At 51.0% G+C, this 20,255-nt stretch overlaps 1 protein-coding gene and 1 long non-coding RNA gene across 4 annotated transcripts in view; one reads left to right on the top strand and one right to left on the bottom strand.

Moving 5' to 3' along the window:
* The first annotated feature begins 312 nt into the window (after positions 1-312).
* Positions 313-20,255, top strand: part of Myh11 (myosin heavy chain 11) — an 89,925-nt gene continuing 69,982 nt past the window's right edge. For 2 of the 3 annotated variants that reach the window (XM_027940452.3, XM_027940454.2), the window contains exons 1-2: positions 313-645; positions 13,005-13,366. In XM_027940452.3, coding sequence (XP_027796253.2) covers positions 13,022-13,366 — 345 coding nt within the window. In that variant the 5' untranslated portion in view covers positions 313-645; positions 13,005-13,021. Of the gene's footprint in view, positions 650-13,004; positions 13,367-20,255 lie in introns of all 3 variants that reach the window. The other variant, XM_071605664.1, reaches the window with a different exon arrangement.
* Positions 1,015-3,753, bottom strand: LOC114096849 (uncharacterized). Its single transcript, XR_003583505.3, has 2 exons — positions 3,533-3,753; positions 1,015-1,216 (listed from the first exon to the last, which is right to left on the bottom strand). It is a non-coding gene; the product is annotated as an uncharacterized lncRNA (long non-coding RNA).

Below are 20,255 nucleotides of genomic sequence, written 5' to 3'. Positions count from 1 at the left end.
TCCCAGCCGTCCGGGAGGACCGAGGGACGCCCGCCTCGTACTTTGAAAAGTTGATAAATAAATAATTTATCAATCAATCAATCAATCAACGCGATCCCCTTTCCCTGCCCTTCACGCACACGGCCGGCCCCCTCCCTCGACAGTGGCAGGAGAATGAAATGGGGACAAGGGAGGGAGGCGTCAGGTCAGATCCGCCGCGGTCCCCGGCGCGGGCAGGAAGAGGTTAAGGCCCAGGAGGCTGGAATTAGGGAAGAAATTCCCAGTATCCAACACAGTCGCTGCCCGCTCCACCCCTTTCTCTAGGGACCCGGAGTCCTGGCGACTGCCCCGAGCGAGGGGTGAGACACCCGGCCCGTGGCAGGCGCGCCCCCTGGGCCCGCGCCCCTCCCCGAGCGCCCGCGCCAGGTGCGCCCGAGGCCCCGGTACCGCGGCTCTTCTCGGGCCCTGCAGGGGGCGCCGCGGAGGCTGCACGTGGGACCCTCCCCCTCCGCCCCCCGAAGCCACCTCCTCTTTCCCACCGCCCCAGATCTGGGGCTATAAAGCCAGGCGTCCGAGGCGCGCAGGGAGATTTGGACGCCCCGGCCTGGGAGGTGTGCCAGATCTGAGCTCTGCGTCCAGCGTCCGCTCCGCAGTCCCCAGGAGGAGGTGTGTAAGTAGTGGTGGTCCTGCTGGGCAGATCCCTTGGTGGGTTTGAGGGTCCCACAGTAAGGCATTCTGCAGCGCTGGGGAAAGCTGCGGGGTCTCTGTCAGCCTCTCCTAAGGGCTGCCGCGGGGTCCCCTGTTACCCAGGTCCTCTGTTCCCCAGACCAACATCTCCCCCAAAATCCCAGCCTGGATCCAGGTCCAGCTCCAGCGCTGCTAGAATCTCCAGGAAGACGGTCCCTCCCCCCCGCCCCACCAAAAAAAAAAAGTACTGGTAATGAGGGCTGGGGTGCACCTCCCCAGTTTGTGTGAGGCCCTGGCTTGGTCCAGCCCCTGTGCCACAAAAAAAGAAAAACCAGGACTCCCAGGTGATTCCGGTGAGAGGCTGTCCGGCTGCCACATCAGGCTCTTCATTTTTATTCTAGACACAAAAAGTGCAGCTGGCTCCCTGACAGTCCCACTTCGCCATCAGGGTCTGGAAAGTCCAGCTCCGAGTGCGTTTCAAAGCCTCTGCTGAGTTGGGTGGAGGAGAGTGGAGGGGGCGCTTTTCCTCAGTTGTCAAGCCTGTTGATAACTCCAGGGAGATAAAGCTGGCTTAGCAGATAAGGTTTGTTGATTACAGCCCAAATTTCTTCCAGACCGGTCCCTCCAGATTTTAAAAAACCAAACCTGGTCTGGGTTGATCTCAGCCCCAGGTCCCCAGGTGGATGTTATTGGCATCCTCGCCTGACAGGCTGTTGTTAGGTCCTAGGACCTGTGCTGGGGGCCCCCAGGGTAAAAGTTGCTCTCCTGCCTAACAAAGTGGCCCAAGTGGGGGAGCGTGGCTGCTCCCTCTCACAGCTGCTGGGGATTTCACCACTCTTGGAAAGACACCTTTCAAAGCCGAGCTTGTCAAGAAGCAAAAGAAAATATTTAGAAACCCAAGGCGGGGAGCGTTTAGTTACAGCGGTAAGAACTAAGAGATGACCTTGTTCGCTGGCCAGGGTTTAGCAGCGGAAGTCAGGCTGTGGATGAACTGCTCCACTAGTTCTCTTTGGTGACCATTTGCTGGGTCTACTTAAAAATTTTAGCATTGGTTTAAAGAAAACTCAAAGATCCGAACTGCAAGAAATTTATGGCAAGGCACGAGTAGTCTAGTGAGTGTCATCTCAAGGAAAACATTCGTTCTTGCTGAATTCGTGGCTGAGATAGCTACTGTCAATGGTACACTCAGGTGGGAGGCACTAATGCTAATGGATCTCATTTAATCATTGCCCCAACCTCACCAGAGGGTCATTATGATGTTTAGTATAGAAGGCAGCCAAGACTCAGAGAAGTTAAGTAACTTGCCTAATGTCACACAGTAAGTGGTAGAACCCATTTCCCCCAGTCTGTGAGATGCCAAGTTTATGTCCTTGAGCCTACCAGATTTTTTTCTTGACTGAGGACAAAAACTTCTTGTTGCAGTCAGGTTTCCGGTAGGACCGAATGCTTCCAGCAAAGTAAATATTTATCATCGTCTCTTTGAAGAAAACTCAAACTGACCTTTTATTTTAAACTGCGAATTTAAAATAAAATGCACTGTTTGTTCCCCGGTGGGGTGGTTATCTAGCTGGAGTTGGTGACCTGAGGTGGGCTGCCATCCCTAGAGCCCAAAATGGGAACTTGCTGGGCCTCCTTTGAGAAGCCTCTGGGGGGTGCCTCATAAACACGGTGGTTTTTTTATTATCATGTCTGAAATAGACGTGCTATTCCGTACAAGGTATTTGTTATGGATTTATCATTACTTTTCTGTGGGAGGGCTGGGATTGAGGCACACATGCCCATTTATGGTAGCGTTTTTCCATGAGGCCATCCCCAGCCCCCTTGCCAATTACCCTGCCCTGGGCTGCTCAAGGCTCTGGGGATTTCTCGGCCCCGTCCTTCCCGGCAAGAACCAGCATTGAAGCCCAGAGGAGAGCAAACACGGGAGGAAAGGGCATCATTTTTCCCACTCCTTTTTATTTAGAAGTCTTGATTTTTGGTGGAAAAGTCATCTCCTCTATCTTTGGTAAAATGAACCCCAACAAGTGACATTTGTGCTTCAGGAGCAACTGTTCTAAAATCAGACACATTCGATTTTTTTCTGGAAAACCAAGTTCGATTTTAAAACCATCAGAATCCTAGAAGGTCATGAACAAATTTAGAAGTCCTCCACTGTGGGCTTCCCCCAGCCTCATGGATGGGACTGCTGAGAACAGCCAATGTTAGTTTTGCCCTGGTGATGGACAGCACTTGGGGAAACCTCGCTGGGCATGTGCTTATTAAGTCTTCACCACAACCCTTTGGAGTAGATACGGGTTATTATGGACCCTATTTTACAGATGTGGATTCTCAGTAACTTGCTCCTTAGTCCAACTAGCCATTAAGACAGGATTTGCTGGGCACAGTGGTACCTGCCTGTAACCCCAGCAGCTCGGGAGGCTGAGGCAGGAGGATTGCAAGTTCAAAGCCAACCTCAGTAAAAGCCAGGCACTCAGCAACTCAGACCCTGTCTCTAAATAAAATATGAAATAGGGCTGGGGATGTGGCTCAGTGCCCCTCCAAAAAAGTCAGGATTCCACAATCCAAGACCTTTCTCAGGGATTACCCTTTGGGGAGAGTTAGACAATACTATAAAGGGTTTAGCACAGTGTGTGGCATCTGGCAAACTTCAGCAGATGGTCATGTATGGTGAATGTGATCAGAGATGTTGAGGAGGTGGCTCTGTGTGGCACAGCTCATCTCAGCGGAACCAGGAAAGCCATGGCATGGTCTTTCCATATGGAGAAACTTTCCCTTAATTTTTGTGTAATCCTTTTTTTTGCAAATTCAGCTCCCATTTGGGGCTCAAAGTAGTAAATAGAAACTGATCAGAAACATACTTCCTCACCTGTGAGATCACAAACTCCAGTTATGCCGGCCCGTTCCTGCTTTGCTGGGGGTCACTCTGGACTCTTCAGAGCTCATCTGTGCCCAGGAGAAGTCCATCTGGTTCTCTGGTCTTCCAACCTTCACCCCTGACTTTTGGTCACATTAACCCTGGGCACAAACTGAGTTTGAAGAAGGCCAGGCAAGCACTGGAAGGGGATTCTTGTGTGTGAGAAGAGGAAGAAGCTGCTCGCGTGTCCAGAAGCAGGAAGTCGGGTATCTCTGACTTCCTGGGTTTCAGGGACCCATCCTCCTCAAAGTCACAAAGAAAAGGTCATGGGGCCTGCCTGCTCTCTGTGCAGAGTTGAACTTGCCAAGTTGGCTCTGCCGTTGGGTCCGCGTCTATGAATTCAATCAACCGTGGGCTGAAAACATTTTTTTTTAATTGCATCTCTACTGAACATGCACCAATTTTTTTTCCTTATCATCCCCTAAATCATACAGTAGAGCAACTATTTCTATAACATTGACATTGCATTGAGTGCTCTGAGTACTCCAGAGACTTAAAGTATGCGGGCGGACGGGCAAAGCTTCTGTGCAAACATCATGGATGGAGCATGGTTGGGTTTGGTATCCATGGACACCGGCCAATGCCTGTCCCTGGTCCTCTCCTTGGAGAGGGAGGGGCCAGTGCCTGGGACTGCCATTCCCCTATCTCCAGACAGAATATCTTTGTCTCCATCTCTGCATGCATCATGGTAAATGTATTCTTGTGAATCTTCCTAAAATTTATCTATGTCAGATTTTCCTTTTTATGCAATTATTGGCATTCTGTAGACTAGTTCCCCCCGCCCCACCTAATTATGTGTTTTCAACATCTTTTCTATGTCTGCCTGCTTTAGCATTTTTCTTATCTGCTACACAATGTAAAAGGACAACATCTTATTTAGTCCCTTATTAAATATACCAGATTCATGCCACCGTTTCTTATAAATAGTGCTTCAGGGAGTACCCTCAGGCAGGTTGACTATCTCTTATCTCCAATGGTTGGGACCACAAGTATTTCAGTTTTTTGTTTTTATTTTTAAATATTTGTGGGTACATACTGTGCCATCTTGGTGATGGGACCCAACTCTAAACACAAAGGTCATTTTTTTTTTCCATATCTACATTACACAATAGCCTGAAGGGTAAATTTTTCTTTTTTTGGTGGTATTGGGAATCGAACTTGGGGGCACTTGACCACTGAGCCGCATCCCCAGACCTATTTTGTGTTTTTTATTGAGAGACAGGGTCTCACTGAATTGCTTAGTGCTTCAATGTTGCTGAGGCTGGCTTTGAACTCACGATCCTCCTGCCTCAGCCTCCCAAGCTGCTGGGATCACAGGTGTGCGCCACGTGCCCAGCTGAAAGGTAGTTTCATATGGTCTTTTTGCGTTTGAACTGCGACCTGTCCCAGAAGGTCAAGTGTGGAAGTCAACCCTCAAAAAGTGTTCCAGATTTGCTAGGCTCACCGAATTTTCTCAAGAGTAAATATGTGGCCAAGTGTCATTATGAGAGCCCAGGGTCCATAAGGGGTGCATAGCCTTTGGATTTCAAGATCTGCCAGGAACCTAGCTGTCCCGATGTGTGCTCTCACGAAGCGCAGGGAAGAGGTGGCCCCTTCCTAATGGACTTGACCTCAGTACTGTGTTTGAAGGGCTTTGCGATACCCTGTCCACTTTACCCCATTATCCCCAGGGGATGGGGGTTCCAAGGAGCCCCATCTGGGAAACATCGTTGCATTATAGCCCAAGCGTCTCCACCCCTTGTCTGCTTCCCGTGACCAAAGTGGCTTCACACTTGGTGACTGTCAGAGGCATCAAAGCCAAGCAGAGCCTGCCAGCACCGCTCGCTCCTCTTTATGGACAGAGACTGAGTCTCTGCATTTGATCTTGTTTGTGTTTTCCAATCCTGGATGAGTCGGGCTTCCTAGCCGTGGGGACCTGCCTCGGTGACCCGTGGGCACTTTCATTTTCCTGTTGAGATTTGGGCTCCTTCTCCCTGCCCCTCTAAGGCAGCTCCTCTACATGGTGATCGGAGCTTGTCACGCTGCCTGGGAAAAATGCCCTCAGCCGGGTGCTGCGATTGGCTACTGCAAGACACTGCTCGCTGGCTGCAGAGTCATGAAAAAAATGCCACAGCCCAGCCGTGCTGTCCCCCGGGATGGGGGGACATTTTATGTTGGGAGTATTTTGCTGCAATTAAGATAAAAAGAAACAAGATAGAAAAGCGGGTTTTGTATCCAGAAAAGTTCAAACGCAGAGCAGCTTGATGAAGTCCTCCAACACCATCGCTCTCCTGTGACGGGCACTAGGGTCAAGAAATAGATCACCGGCCCCCAAGCTGCCCTAAGGTCCGGCCTTCCAGGGCCTTCGTGCCTGGGGTCATTCCTTCTGTGGCCTCTGTCACACAGACTCCTTTTCCAGCTTCAGGACCTCATTTAAACAGAATCACTTTTGAGTCTGCCTCCTGTTGTCAGGACAGTTTCTGTAGGATGACACTTTCTCACGGTCGGGAATCATAGTTCATTTAATCTGATTCAAGTCCATGTTGAATATTTATTATGTGCCAGGAACTTTAAGGATTGGTTCATTTGTTTAAAACACCCCCCTGAGCTTCTGACAAGCACAGGCTCCAAGGGGCACCTGGGCTCACATTCCAGCTCTGTAGCTCTTGGCTGTGTGATCTCGGGTAGATTCCTTCACCTCTCTGAGCTTCAGTGTCCATATGTCTAAGGTGCAGCTGGCTGTGGCGGTGGTACTTAATAATTGCACGTGCAGGATTTAGCTCAGGCTGTCACTGAGTGCTCAGAAACTCCACCATGGACATGCAGTAGGGCTTCAGTGGGAGACAGTGCTATGTCTGCTTTGCTTCAAGTGGAAGACAGCTTTATAGATTTTATATGGTCATTTTTTTCCTTTTAGAAAGATCTCAAGCATGTGCAAGAGCCCAAAGACCAGGATTACATATTCCTAGGCATCTGCACTCATCCTCACCGGTTATCAACACACGATCCCATCTGATTTCATCCTGATCTCATTCATTTCTTCCTGCTTTGATTTTGCAATAAGCCCCGGGTAGATCATTCCATCCATGACTCCTTCACCATGTCCCTAAGCAGTAAGGACTCTCTAATCACACGAAATCATAATACCGTGTTCGCACCAAGAGTCTAAGAAATTCTCTGAACTATGGAGTCCATGTTCAGAATTTTCCTGCTTATCTCATACGGGTTCTTTTTGTCCTTTTTCTGAGTGGGGAAAATGCTTGCAAATAAATTTTTTTTTTCTGACGACTGCATTCAGTCTTGCTGAATTTCCCATTTAAGGCATGGCTTTTGAAAAACACAAAACATACCTTTATTTGTGATTTGCTGTGTGTGGTGGGGGTAGGGACCTTCCCCTGCCTTTTCTTACCAGATATCTTTTATTGTACCTGTTTTTCATTATGAAAAATTTGAAATATATGTAAAAGCAGAGACGCCAGTCACTGGACTTGAGATAAAAGCTTCCTTGGTTTCCACCCCTCCCATCTCTCCTGTCTGTCAACGAAATAGCAGGATCTATTGCAGCATCTTGTAAACAACAGGGATTGTCCAGGAATTTGCTACATTTCCTATTTCAGGAAAATAACTTGGTTATAGTGTTGCAGAACAGACAGGTTTGGTTTTTGTGTTTTTTTTTTTTTTTTTTTTTTTGGTGGGGGGTGGTGGGGACAAAGTGCTTCAGAGTAAAGGGAGGAGGAGAGATGTAGAAAGGGCACTTTGGGGGTACCTGTCCCAGACGACCCTGGGCCGTACCTCTCACCTCTCCACCACTAATGCAGAGGTTTGCACAAACTGCCCAAAACACCTCCTGGGGTGGCTGGGTCAGATTTGAACAGGGATCTGCCTCCCCAGCCTGGGGACCTTTCCCCGACTGTAGATGAAGGTCAACTAGCGATTCAAACCTGACCAGCTCCCCTCGGCATGTGCGAGGTTGACTCAAATCTCTGTCCCTTTGAAATGTCTCCAGTGCGTTTCTTCCTCTTCTTTCCAAGTCCCGTGGGTCTCTGGGCTGCCTTCCTTTTGGTCTGCACTTCATTTGGTAACGAAGTCGCTTGCCCTGTGGCTCCTGACTTCTGGGCCTCGCTGCCTGCCCTTGACCTGTGTGTGCCTGGTCTTGCCCGTGGACAGGTGGCAGATCCCCAGCCCGAATCCCACCCCCTTCTTGTGAGACGGCTCGTGGGCCGCCCACCTTGGGCTTGGAAGGTCTCTTCTGCTCTCTGTGGTGGTCATTAATTATTAGGGTTAGGTGGCCCCCGCCTGACCCATGCACAATAAACTTCCCCAACTTTTTATCTCAGAGTTGGTCTTCAAGGGTGGACCTGGGCCAGCCGCCCTCCTGGGAATGGTTAGAGATACAAATTCTTGGGGCTGGGGGCGAGTAGCTCAGGGAGAGGGTGTGCACGTGCTTACCACACGCAAGGCCCTGGGGGACCCCAGGACGAACACAAACCCCAACAACCACAGCAGGAAAACTCCCCAACCAACCAGATCCCCGAAATATGAATTCTTGGGGTGCTGTCTCCCAAGCCCACAGCACGAGGCGGTGTGAGAACCATCCGTCTAATGGGCTCAGCAGCTATGGACGGTCCTTGCCAAGACCTGTTATCTTACCAGGGGTGACACAATGGTCACACTGAGTCTCAGTTTCTGCATTTACTTACTGGCATCCTTCCCCGCAGGAGGGACGATGATTCAGATGGGGAAGTGGGAGGGAGGATGCTCTTGGGCTCATTTGCTCCTAAGATAAATTTATTAACAATTTTCAAATGCAGGAACACGTGATTGTTAAACCCAAACAGCCTGCGATCACATCTGATTGGCTAAGGTGATCCTTCAGAGTTACAGAGCGATGCACTTATTTCTCCCTTGATCAGGTCCCCGGGAGAAGTAACTTTTCTCCAAACAACTACCTTCTGGTTTTTATTACTGTTCTTTTCACCCTGGAAAGAGCAAAGTAGGTATTAGAATAAAGCCTCCTTTTTTTTTTTTTTTTTTGCCTTGTGAAATCTGCCTCCCCCAAATTAGAGGAGTTGGTGCCTTGGCTCTGGGCCCTGGGTAAGGGGGGATTGGGGCCCTCAAGTGGGTATTGTCTTGGTGAATTCAAAGGAGGTGTGAATTACTTTTTGCTGAAGCAGGGACGTCAACCACACAGTAGGTCCTGGTAGCTGCACATCCTATCTCAATTAGTGGCTTATTTCTTTGGAGCCCAGCAGCACTGAATGGGGAAGGGGTGAAGCTGACTGGGAGCACCGTCAGCTCCTGCAGGTACAGTCAGAGGGTCCGGAGCAGGTGCCTGGGGCAGTCCACAGGGACTTGCTGCCCCAGCAGCTACAGGATGGAGAATCAATTGCAAATGGTCTTCATATTGAGAGGGACAGTTAATGAATTGAAATCTTACTTAAAAAAAAAAAAGTATTCTCCTTTTCGGTCACTTAGTTACCCTGAGGAACAATTTGTTTGGGAAAGGTAGACTTGATAGATAACTTGGTTTTTGCCCCCCTTCTTTAACCATTTTTCAAAGACACACTTGGTTCCTTCTCCTCTTGCAAGGATGATCTAGGAATGTCTTTAATCATTATGAACACGAGTTAAAGACTTAAATAGCCTTTCAACTATCCACAGTTACTTTAAAAATTGATGTTTAAGTCGTCCCATGCTGGACCAGATAGGACCATAGTTTAATATTTGAATGTGCACTTTTCTAGACTTTAAAATGCAGATGCATCATATAAAATTACAAAAAAATTCTAATTATACTTTATTGAAGTGTAAAGTGTAAAGTGTAAAATTTGCCAGTTTTTTCAATTCATTGATTTTTTAAAAAAATATACTCAATGAACTTTGCCAAATATATGCAGTTATGTGATCACCACCATTGTTATGATACGGGTCATTATTATCATGCTGTGCTTCTTATGAACCCCATTCAACTACTGATCTGTGGCCCTGGCAATTACTGATCTACCGTCATGGAAAAACGCTGCATGCAAGGTTTTAGATCTGGCTCATTTTACTTAACATGGTGCTTCGAGACTTAGCTATTGTATTGAGGTTTGGTTTTTTTTTTCCTTTTTATTGCTGAGTAGTATTCCATTCAGACATGTTGTTTTTTAACTTTAAAATATATATGTATCTTTGCATGGTCTCAGCCTGGTCAGAGGTCACCTATTATGTGATTCCATTTATCCAAAATGTACAGAAAACGTGAATTTACAGAGTCAGAACATTAGTGGTTGTCAGGCCTGGGGGCGGGGACCCTAACCCCAACCACAGCAAGGCCCATAGGTGCTCCTGCAGCGCTCTCTGGACACGCGCTAGGGTGTGCAAGCCTCTGTGCACTGCATCTGAGAAGCAGAACTTCAGGTCTAGGGATGTGCCTGGTTTCCATAGGACATAGGACACGGGCAGAGCCCTGAATTCTACTTCCTGAACCCTCCTGGTTCCATCATGGCCAAGCTGAGGGGTGAAAATCGACATCTCGTTCTTTAACTTCATTTCTTTGATTACTAGTGAGGCTGAACATCTTTTTCTTTTTTCTTTTTTTTTTTTTTTTAAGAGGAGAGGGAGAGAGAGAGAGAGAGAATTTATTTATTTTTAGTTTTTCGGCGGACACAACATCTTTGTTTGTATGTGGTGCTGAGGATCGAACCCGGGCCGCACGCATGCCAGGCGAGCGCGCTACTGCTTGAGCCACATCCCCAGCCCCTGAACATCTTTTTCTAATGTTCTGTTTTTGCAACTATTTGAAGGGCTTTCTAAATTTTTTTCTTTTTTGTAATGGAGATTTAATTCAGGGTTGTTTTCCCACTGAGCTATCCCCCCAGCCCCTTTTGTTTTGTTTTCATTTTGAGATGGGGTCTCCTTAAGTTGCTTAGGGCCTTGCTAAGTTGCTGAGGCTGGCCTCAAATTTGCAGTCCTCCTTTCTTAGTCTCCAGAGCCACTGGGATTATAGGTGTGTGCCACCACACCCAGCTAAATATCTATTTTTGCTGATTACAAATTTAATAGTTATATATTTTTGCCATATTTGATTTTTTATGACAGGAAGTACACCCACCTTCATAGCAGCATTATTTATAATAATTAAAATGTGAAAGCAATCTGAATATCCATTGGTGGGTAAATGAATAAGCAAAGTGTAGTCTCTCCACACAGTGGAATATTACTCAGCTGTAAAAAGGAAGAAAATCTGGACGTAGGCTACAGTATGGATGACCCTTGATCATTATGCCAAGTGAAATAAACTTGTCATAAAAAGATGAATACTCTAAAGTCCCCCCTGTGTGGGGTAACTTAGAGTCATTGGCGTACTAGGAATGAAGAGAGAATAGCCATTGCCGGGGCTGGGGGAGGGGATGGATGGAAAGGGTCCCATGTGACCAGTTGGTGCTGCAAGGTGGAAAGGGTGCTGGAGGCGACGGTGGTGACAGCCGCACCATGATGTGAGCACGCTCTGTGCCACCCGGCTGTTGACCTGCAGATGGTCATGATGGCAGAATTTTAGGTCGAGTATATTTTACCATAATTTAAAAAATTGGTGCAAATAATAGAAGGCAAAAAAAAAAATCCTCTCGTGACTGTGTTTGATAAATGCATATTTCTCCAGTTCTATAGTCTGTAGCGTCTACGTCTAAATATTTTAGATAGAACATGGAGTAGTGTGTCTGCCGTTCTGCAATTCCCACTTTTACTTTTTAAAAAGCTTTATCGGGGCTGGAGTCCTGGCTCGGTGGCTGAGCGCTTGCCCAGCCTGTGGGAGGCACCGGGTTTGATCCTCAGCACCCCATAAATAAAATCAAAATAGAGGGATCGTGTCCATCTTTAAAAACAAATAAACAAAGGCTTTATTGGGACTCAATCCCCAGCACCGAGTGGGGGGTATAATGCGCCCATTTATTAATTTTGTGCTGGGATGGAATCCAGGGTCTTGTGTCTGTGTTGAGAGCCACAGCCGAATCGGAATGGCCCCTGGCATTTTGCCAGAAGTAATGGCTGAGAGGCACGCCATTAAGATGATGCTGGATTGATTCGATTGTATATTAGACCTTTACTGACCGGTAATAGGGCGGCTCTTGCTGCCTTGGGCGCCCGCTACTTTGGAGTTCCTGTTGAGTTCTCCCGAGTGAGTGCGCACGCAGGCAGCCCTGTGGAGGGAGTTCTGGTTGGTGTGTGGTGCGTTCCTGGAGGAGCTGAGTGGGTGGCATTCGGGAGAGTTCCCAGGAGTGTGGAGTGTGCTGGTGGAGTTCGGAAATAAAGTTTGTTCCTGCTTGAGTGATTTGTGCCCAGCCAGACTGCGGCATGTCTGCTCAACACCTGCTCCACACGGACCCCACCAGCCTTGTGCAGCCCAGTGGCTTTTAAGTATAGTCAGTTATGTGCCTATTACTGCAGAATCTTCTAGAACACTTTATCACCTCCCCAAAGAAATGGTGCACCCCTCAGCTGTCCCCTGTAGTGCTCCCCCAGTTCCTGGAACCACTCATGGACTTCATTTCTAAGGATCTGCCTACCGGGGACATCTTATATGGGTAGAATCACACAATAAGTGGTGTTTTTCCCCCCAGTACTGAGGGTGGAGCCCGGGGGCTTTACTACTGAGCTGTGCTCCCAGCCCTTTTTATTCTGAGGGTCTAAGTTGCTGGTTCTGACTTGCGGTCCCCCTGCCTCGGCCTCCCTAGTTGCTGGGATAGCAGGCGTGCGTGTTGTGCCAGCTGTCGGGGGGGCCTTCTGGGCCAGGCTCCGTCCACTTAGCGTGATGTTTTGGGGTTCAGCCACGTCGTAGCACGTGTCGTGTTTCATTCCTTTTTATGGCTCGGTACTACTCCACTGTGTGGAGAGGCCACATCTTACTCGTCCACTCGCCTCTTACCTGCCCATGGACCGTGGGGTTGTTTCCACTTTGGGGCTGTGATAAGGGACACGGCTGTGAACGTCCACGTTCAAGTTTTTGGGTGGAGGTCTGTTTCACTTCTCCCGAGTACGAACTCGGGAATGGAGTTCTTGGGTGACGGGGTGGCTCTGATCCATCACCTGAGGACCCCCTTTTGTTTTGCAGTAGGCAGCGAGGTCTGGGCACCTCCTATGCCTACACCCAAGGACCTGCTTCTTGCTGGCCACTGGGTGGGGTTCGCTGCATGAAAACCCCCTGGTTTACCCTCCAGTCTGAGCTGGTGGCCGCTGGGTTGCTCCTTGGCTTTGTGATCATGGGCCATGAAGCAGGGGGTCCCCTGGAGGCCTCGGAATGTCCCCGTTCTCCCACAGCACACTCGAGGCCGAGGCTGCAGGGGACACCCCCGTACTTTGTGGACATTTCTGCGGACCACACAGTGTCCTGCCGAGACACGGGGCAAGGTGTCTTCAAGACGCGGTTCTGGCCTGACCCTGACCCTCTCTCCTCCTCCCGCAGGGGACCAACCAGGCGCCATGGCACAGAAGGGCCAGCTCAGTGACGACGAGAAGTTCCTGTTTGTGGACAAAAACTTCATCAACAGCCCAGTGGCGCAGGCCGACTGGGTGGCCAAGAGACTGGTCTGGGTCCCTTCCGAGAAGCACGGCTTCGAGGCGGGCAGCATCAAGGAGGAGAAGGGGGACGAGGTGGTCGTGGAGCTGGTGGAGAACGGCAAGAAGGTGACGGTGGGCAAGGATGACATCCAGAAGATGAACCCGCCCAAGTTCTCCAAGGTGGAGGACATGGCCGAGCTGACCTGCCTCAACGAGGCCTCGGTGCTGCACAACCTACGGGAGCGCTACTTCTCGGGGCTCATCTACGTGAGTGTCCAGGCGGCCCCTGCCCCCCTCCTGGTCTCGGGGGCTCAGGGAGCTGGGGTGCAGAAGACGGGCGGGGGCTTCACTGAGCGGATCCCACGGGGGTGACTCCACCCCAGTCCCCCCTCACCAGCTCTGGGACGTGGGCAGGTGTGTGGCCTCCCGCAGCCTCACTTTTCCCATCTGTAAAGTGGGAGCCGCGCCCTCCCCACAGAGCAGGGGTGGACAGTCCCTGCCATCGCGTACCCCAAGTGCCAGGCGCGGGACGGACTCCCCTCAGATCCCAGGGGTGTCTTCCCTGCCCGGCCTCCATCCTGGAGGCGGGGAGAACTCGGGGACCCCTTGGAAAGGCTGGTCCACCCTGGCACTGGGAGGGTAGGGGACAGGAGAGGGTCCCTGTCACAAGTGGGGATGGCCAGATGGGCCCTGGGACTCCTGAGTGGGCCCTGCAGATGAGGTGGACTGGAGCCGTACGTGCAGCATGGCCACCACTGGCCACCACTGGCCACTGCGGCCACCTGCACTGGGCTTCTAACTAACTTTAAAAAGTGAGTGTTTGAGGATTCGTTTCTCCAGCTGGGTCTCGGCCACGTGAAGTCCCCAACAGCCCCTGTGGCCAGCGGTTGCCTGACTGGAGGGTGTAGGTCTAGAACATTCTCACCATCACAGTTCTGTGGGGGCTGGTGACAAGGGGGGACACGGGTTTCTTGGGCTGGACCAGATTTCCAGGACGAATGGGACAGGAATGATTGGAAATTCAGAAAAAAGCAAAAGTTTCAAAAGCAGAAAACACAAAGATCCGTCTTCACCCAAAAAGCCCCATGAGGCCACCTGGGCGGGCGGAGGTCCCCAGCCCGATCATTGTCCACCTTTCCTCTCTGAAAGCCACGCTGGTGCCTGGGGCAGGTCGCCTTTCGCACCTGGAACTTGGTTCCCTTGTCCGGGTAACAGACAGAACCGCGCCAGCCTCCTGCCCCCGGTAGCTCTAAAGAGAAAGCCCGACACTCTTCCTGGCACATAGTAGGCACTCAGAGTGTGAGGTGTCACCATCACAGGTTGAAGGCCATCGTGACGGCTTTAGTTGTCACGGGGCCAGTGTTCTTGGATCCTTCGCAGAGCCATGGGCACAGTCACTTCTGTCCTTGTGTCCCCTTGGTCCGTCCTGTATGCCTTGCCACTTGAAAATCATCCAAAGCTCCTTGTCATCTCTTAAAAAAAAAAAAAAAAAAAAGTCCTGCACATTTTTTTTCCTAATTGGGACAATAGAACACATTGTCTAGGAAGGATGTGAAATTCAGAAAAAAAGCAAAACTCGGTCAAAAGCAGAAAACACAAAGATCCGTCTTCACCCAAAAAGGAGGTGCGTGCGTCCATCTCTTGGTGGGAATGGCGCGAGATGTGGGTGTGTTTGCAAGCCTACTGTGCGCGTGGATTAGTGACTTGCTCTTTTTCTGTGTGAAGTCGATGCTGAGCGTCTCCCAGCCCCAAAGATTCCCTTTGAAGGGCCACATACTCTGTGGTGGTCAGAGCCACATTTAATGACCCCTTCTTGTGGCTATTTCCGAAAGGGCTACAGAGGCTGTTTTAAGAGCTGGAGGGGAGGGGACAACTGTGAAATGCCCCCCCCCCAGCCAGGTGCTGTAACCCCGCCCCCTCCATTTCCCTTAGTGGACACAACAGCCACGGAGTGACGCAGGGAGTCCATTTTACAGGTGAGCAAGCTGAGGCCCATCTTCCCTTCCCCAACTAAGCAGAGAAAGTCCCTTTAGTCTGTGCCACTCCTTGTGTGGAGACATCGCCACCCTAAGTCCCTTGGTACACTGGACGTTGTTTTTCGGTACTAGGATTGGGCCCAGGGGTGCGTAACCCCTGAGCCACATCCCCAGACCCTTTTAAATATGTTTATTTAGAGACGGGGTCTCCCGGAGTTGCCGGGGGCCTTGCTAAGTTGCCGAGTCCGGCTTTGAACTTGCAATCCTCCTGCCTCGGCCTCCCGAGCCGCTGGGATCACAGGTGTGCCCCTCCACACCCCGCGACCTGGGACATTTCTAAGGACACCAATCTGCAGAGAGCTGGGGGGACCGTTGGGGTCCAACCGGTGTCACCTCCCTGAGGACAGGGCCACGTCTCCACTCGACTGTCCTCTGACGTGGCATTTGAGCCCAAAATAGAAGTCGGGAATCAGGAGGCGCTTGTGAAGTTCCCGAGACCCAGAGTATCATCTGAAGCAGATTAAAAAAGGAATCGGAGCTGCACATTCCTGCTGTGCTTCTCTGGACAAATTAGATTAAAGTCATGTGGCTTCGTGACCAGGCACCTGCTGTTATCTGGTACCTTTCTGCTCAATTTAATCACTTAATAGAAACTGTTGCCCATGGCGGAAAAAAAATAGAGAAGGCAAGGGGTTGGGGGAGGGGGATGGGCACGGGAAGCCGCTCTCCCATCCCATAATCAGACTGCGTGACCCTTATCAACAGGTGGCACTGTGTCTGCGGGCCAGTCGGCCGACCGTGCCCACCTTTGCCCTCGGTGATGAGGAGACCCTGGCGGACCTCTGTCCTCTTGGGCCCCACAGGGTCCTTGGAAGCCAGAGTAGCCTGTCCCCTTACCTTAGATTTTTGGGTCTGGGCTCAGCAATGTCCAGGGTCTCACCCCAGCTGCCCGCACACCCGGCGTGGGGACGCAGCTCTGATCCCTGCTCCGAGGCCCCCTGGTCTTCTGGGTCCTCGGCCGAGGCTTCACTGTGGAGCCTGGTAGCTCTGGCTCTGGAGCCTGCTCTGTGCCAGGTGCTGTCCCAAGCCCTTCCATCCCACTTTGTCCCTTGGGATACAGCAGAATGATGTCCCAGCCTTCAGATAAGGTGACTGAGGCAGAGGGGACATGCACTTGGGAGGGATCCCCTTCCCAATTCTGGTCTTGTCTATAAAACATGGTCTGTCTCCACTCTCCTGTTTCTGGGTGGGACAGGAGCGTTGGTCCTCGCCCTGAGATGATTCTGCACTTAAGTGACAGGCGAGATGTGCTTGAGCCAGAGGCAAGTCACAATGTCTATGTTCTAGGACTCTCTTCTACAACATGGGGTGGGGAGTTCAAGCTCCCCCGTCCCTCAAATGGGTGCCAGGGAGCCTAAGCCTCTGATTTTGGGGAAACATTTGCTCCTATGTGTATTTTTTCTGGCCCCAGATCTTAGTTGTCATTAAACTCTCAAAGTAGCCGGTGACCCTCAGTGATAGTAGATAGTATTTGTTCAAAATTTACTATGATCAAAGTTTATGCTAACATATCGTTGTGATTACCATTATTTTTGTATAAGAGAGACGCAACTACAATCTACTATTAAAAATGTGGGGGGGGAAGAGATACCATGACTTATGCCCATTTTTTGCAGTTTAAAACTGTGGCTTTGAAAAGTTAAATGACTTGGGGGACCCAGAGGTGACTCTCAAACCCAGAGAGGCTGCCCCCAGACCAGTGCTCTCACCTAGATCCCACGTGATGTGTCCATGATAGTATGAGACAGATAGTGTCATTTTGCACTTTAGAGAGGGGGACACTGAGGCCCTGCGCTCAGTCTCATTGCTGGTAAGTGGGCTGAGCAGGGATGTGGCACGGGCTGGGGAGGCTGCCCGGGCTGGGGAGGGCCCTCAGGCGAGCAGGAGGTGAGGTGTGGGAGGGGCAGGGGAGACGGTGCCACGGGTGCTCTCAGCTTTGAGTAGCACAAGCTTGATGTGCCTGCGAGGAAGGAAGCTAATCTTGTGTTATGATTACTTGAGCACCTACTGGGTGCTAGGGTAGACATTGTATGCTGTTGACCCAGAGCGAGTGATTTTTTTTTTCTTTAAAATGAGTTAATTTGAGGCGTTGTGTTGCTTAAAAAAGCAGAGGACCTTCGTCTCCTGGACCAGGGTGGAGGTAAAAGTCGCTGTTAGATGCGCTGTGTGGTTGCTGCTTTTCCACAGGCCCTACCCCTCCCTGTTGCCCTCAGGACCTGGAGGACCCTCCTGCTGCTCACTGGGTCCCCCTAGCCCCAGTCCCCTGCCCAGTCATCCAAACCCATGTTCTCCAGCAGGTGAGGATCCCCTCATGTGGGACATCTGGCCCCGCCACCTCATGGTTTTCTGGAATGATCACCAACCAGAGATGCTGGCGCAGAGGTGTTCTGGGTGCCCATCACTGCCCTGGGGCCTGGATGGGTGGCAAGGAGACGGGGAGGGAGGTGCCCTTTGCTGAGCCTCCCGAATTAGCCCTTCAGATCCTGCAAGTCATTACGGCTACGCAGGGTCACCTGTGGACGAGAAGGTTGAACACTAAGTCCTGCTTTGTAAAAGGCAAGAGTTCATGCACCTCTGCCTGGAGGCAAACGTGGTAAAGGGGATTTTTTTTTTTTTTTTGGCATTTGTTCATAACAATCTGTCTAGACGAGATCTTTTTGAATAGGTAAAACATGTGAATATGTAATGAAGTGGTCCATCAGGGTACATAGACCTTCCTTTCCCCACCCCAAATGGGCATGCAGGCCACTGCTGTCCTGCATCTTGGCCTTCGCATCTAGCTACCCAGATGGATGCCTGACAGTTCTCTTTTTTCTTTTTTTTTGGTTGGGGGGGATACCCCGAATTGAATTCAGGTACACTCTGCCCCATCCCCAGCCCTATTTTGTATTTTATTTAGAGACAGAGTCTCACTGAGTTGCTTAGGGCCTCGTTTTTGCTGAGGCTGGCTTTGGACTCCTATCCTCCTGCCTCGGCCTCCTGAGCTGCTGGGATGACAGGTGTGTGCCACCATGCCAGCAATGACACTCTTTTTAACCATAGCAGGGTCTTCTGCTCTAGGGATGAACTGGACTCCCTGAGCCCACCAGGGCTAACGGGCATTTAGATTGTTCCTAGTCTTTTGCTGCTGAAATCCAGGCAAGAGCCGAATCACTGTCAGTCTAGGACAGGGATCCCGTGGGGCTCACCTCGTTAAGGAGTGACTGTCCATCGTTTTAGAGAACAAAAGCAGGATGCCCAGGTCAGGCTGTGTGTACAGCCAGGCTGGGGAGATCCCCCAGGCCCTAAAGCCGGTGTTCCTTGCCCTTCCTCCTGCTCCTGGACGCTCGGCTCAGGGCTCTGGGGCTGACCATATAAAGCCTCAGGGAGCAACTGGAGCCGCTTCCTAATACGGTTACAAGAGGGACACCGTGCCTGTGGCCTGGATCTGCATGGCACAGACGCCCCGAGATGCTGGCTGGGGCACGGGCTGGGGATGTGGAGACTCTGAACTTGCCGGTCGGGAGCAGGGCTCCTGGGGACTGAGGCCGACACAGGGCCAGCTACAGGGGGCTGGGTCAGGGTGAGGGTGAGCTGAGTGGGACGTGGGGATGGAACGGCCAGATTCGCGAGCCCAGTGACCCTGTGGGACCTGCCACTGTACCCTGGCTTGCTTGGGAAACTGAACTGAACACAGATTCAGATTTGCCTGGAAGCACAGAGTAAGTGCTTGCTGTGTGCACGGCACCCGGAGAGGTGTCCTGGGATCATGGTGGAGCTACGAGGGCCCAGCCGTCCCTCTTTAGGATTCGTTTTATTCAGCGAATATTTGCAGGGTGAACATCTACCCTGTGCTGGGGGCGGGAGATGCGGTACGTGTGGCTCGTCGTCTGGGAAGTGATGCTGAGACAGAGCCCTGAGCTGCAGGGACACTGAGGGGTAGACATCATGACTGCTCATCCCCTCCCCTGGAAGAGGGGGTGGTGGCTCCAGGGAGATCAGGGGGAACAGCCTCTGGGAAGACGCCATGTGGCAAGGTTTTCAATCCTCAGGAAACAGCGCAGAATAGTCGCTCATATTGACTACTGAGCACCTACTGTATACCAGGCATGGTGCTGAATGCCTTAAAAGCATGACCTCAGAACAAACCTAGGAGGGAATTGTTAGTGTGCCCCCACGATTTTGCAGATGAGGATAACTGAGACTCAGAGAGGTTAAGAGTCTTTCCTGGGGTCACAGAGCTAGGAAGTCGGAGAGTGAGGTTCATATCTGAGTCCTCCCTTAACTATTGCCGATTACTGCCTCCGGTCCAGGGCTTGGGCGGGAGGCAGTAAATGACACCCTCAGGCTGAAGGGGGCGTGGCAGGGGTGTGGCCTGGAGGAGCTGGAGGCGGGGCTGAGACCAGAAGAGGTGGGGCCTGGCTGATTCTGTTCCACGTGGTGCTTTCAAAGCTCACCCATGTTGCAGCCTAGGTCAGTGCTCTGCTATTTTGGAGGACACTTGTCCTCGTCCCCATTTTACAGATATGGAAGTGCTTTGTTAACCATCATGAGCTCTGAGATGAGCAGTCATGATGTCTACCCCTGAATGTCCCTCCAGCTCTGTGACCTGGAGACAACCCCACCACGCCTCAGTTTCCTCTCCTGTCAATCAGGCAGCAGGGAAATCAAAGGCTCCTATTACCTCCCAGAAGATGCCTGTGAAGTGCTCAGTTCAGTGACAGGCACTTAGTGAGCACTCAGTCATGGCCACTGTTGTTAGGTCCTCGGGGCTCAGAGTGAAGTGACATCAGCCGGGTGGAGCTGAGGTTTGAACTATTTAAAACCACACAGATGGGGCTGGGGGTTAGGTCGGGGGAGAAACCTTGCCTAGCACGTACAAGGCTCTGGGTTCCATCCTTGACGCGCACACACACAAATTAAAACCACACAGTTGGCCGGACACGGTGGTGCGCACGTGTAATCCCAGCAACTCGGGAGGCTGAGGCAGGAGGATCGCAAGTTGGTGGCCAGCCTTAGAAACTTAGGAAGGCCTTAAGCAACTTATACCCTGTCTCAAAATAAAAAATACAAAGGACTGGGGAGTGGCTCAGTGGTACAGCACCCCTGGGTTCAATCCCCTTGTACCAGAAATAAATAAA

This window comes from Marmota flaviventris, chromosome 19, assembly GCF_047511675.1.
Source record: "Marmota flaviventris isolate mMarFla1 chromosome 19, mMarFla1.hap1, whole genome shotgun sequence".
Classification (NCBI taxonomy): domain Eukaryota; kingdom Metazoa; phylum Chordata; class Mammalia; order Rodentia; family Sciuridae; genus Marmota; species Marmota flaviventris.
The sequence above is the reverse complement of the archived record's forward strand: the minus strand, read 5'-3'. Positions and strand labels throughout refer to the sequence as shown.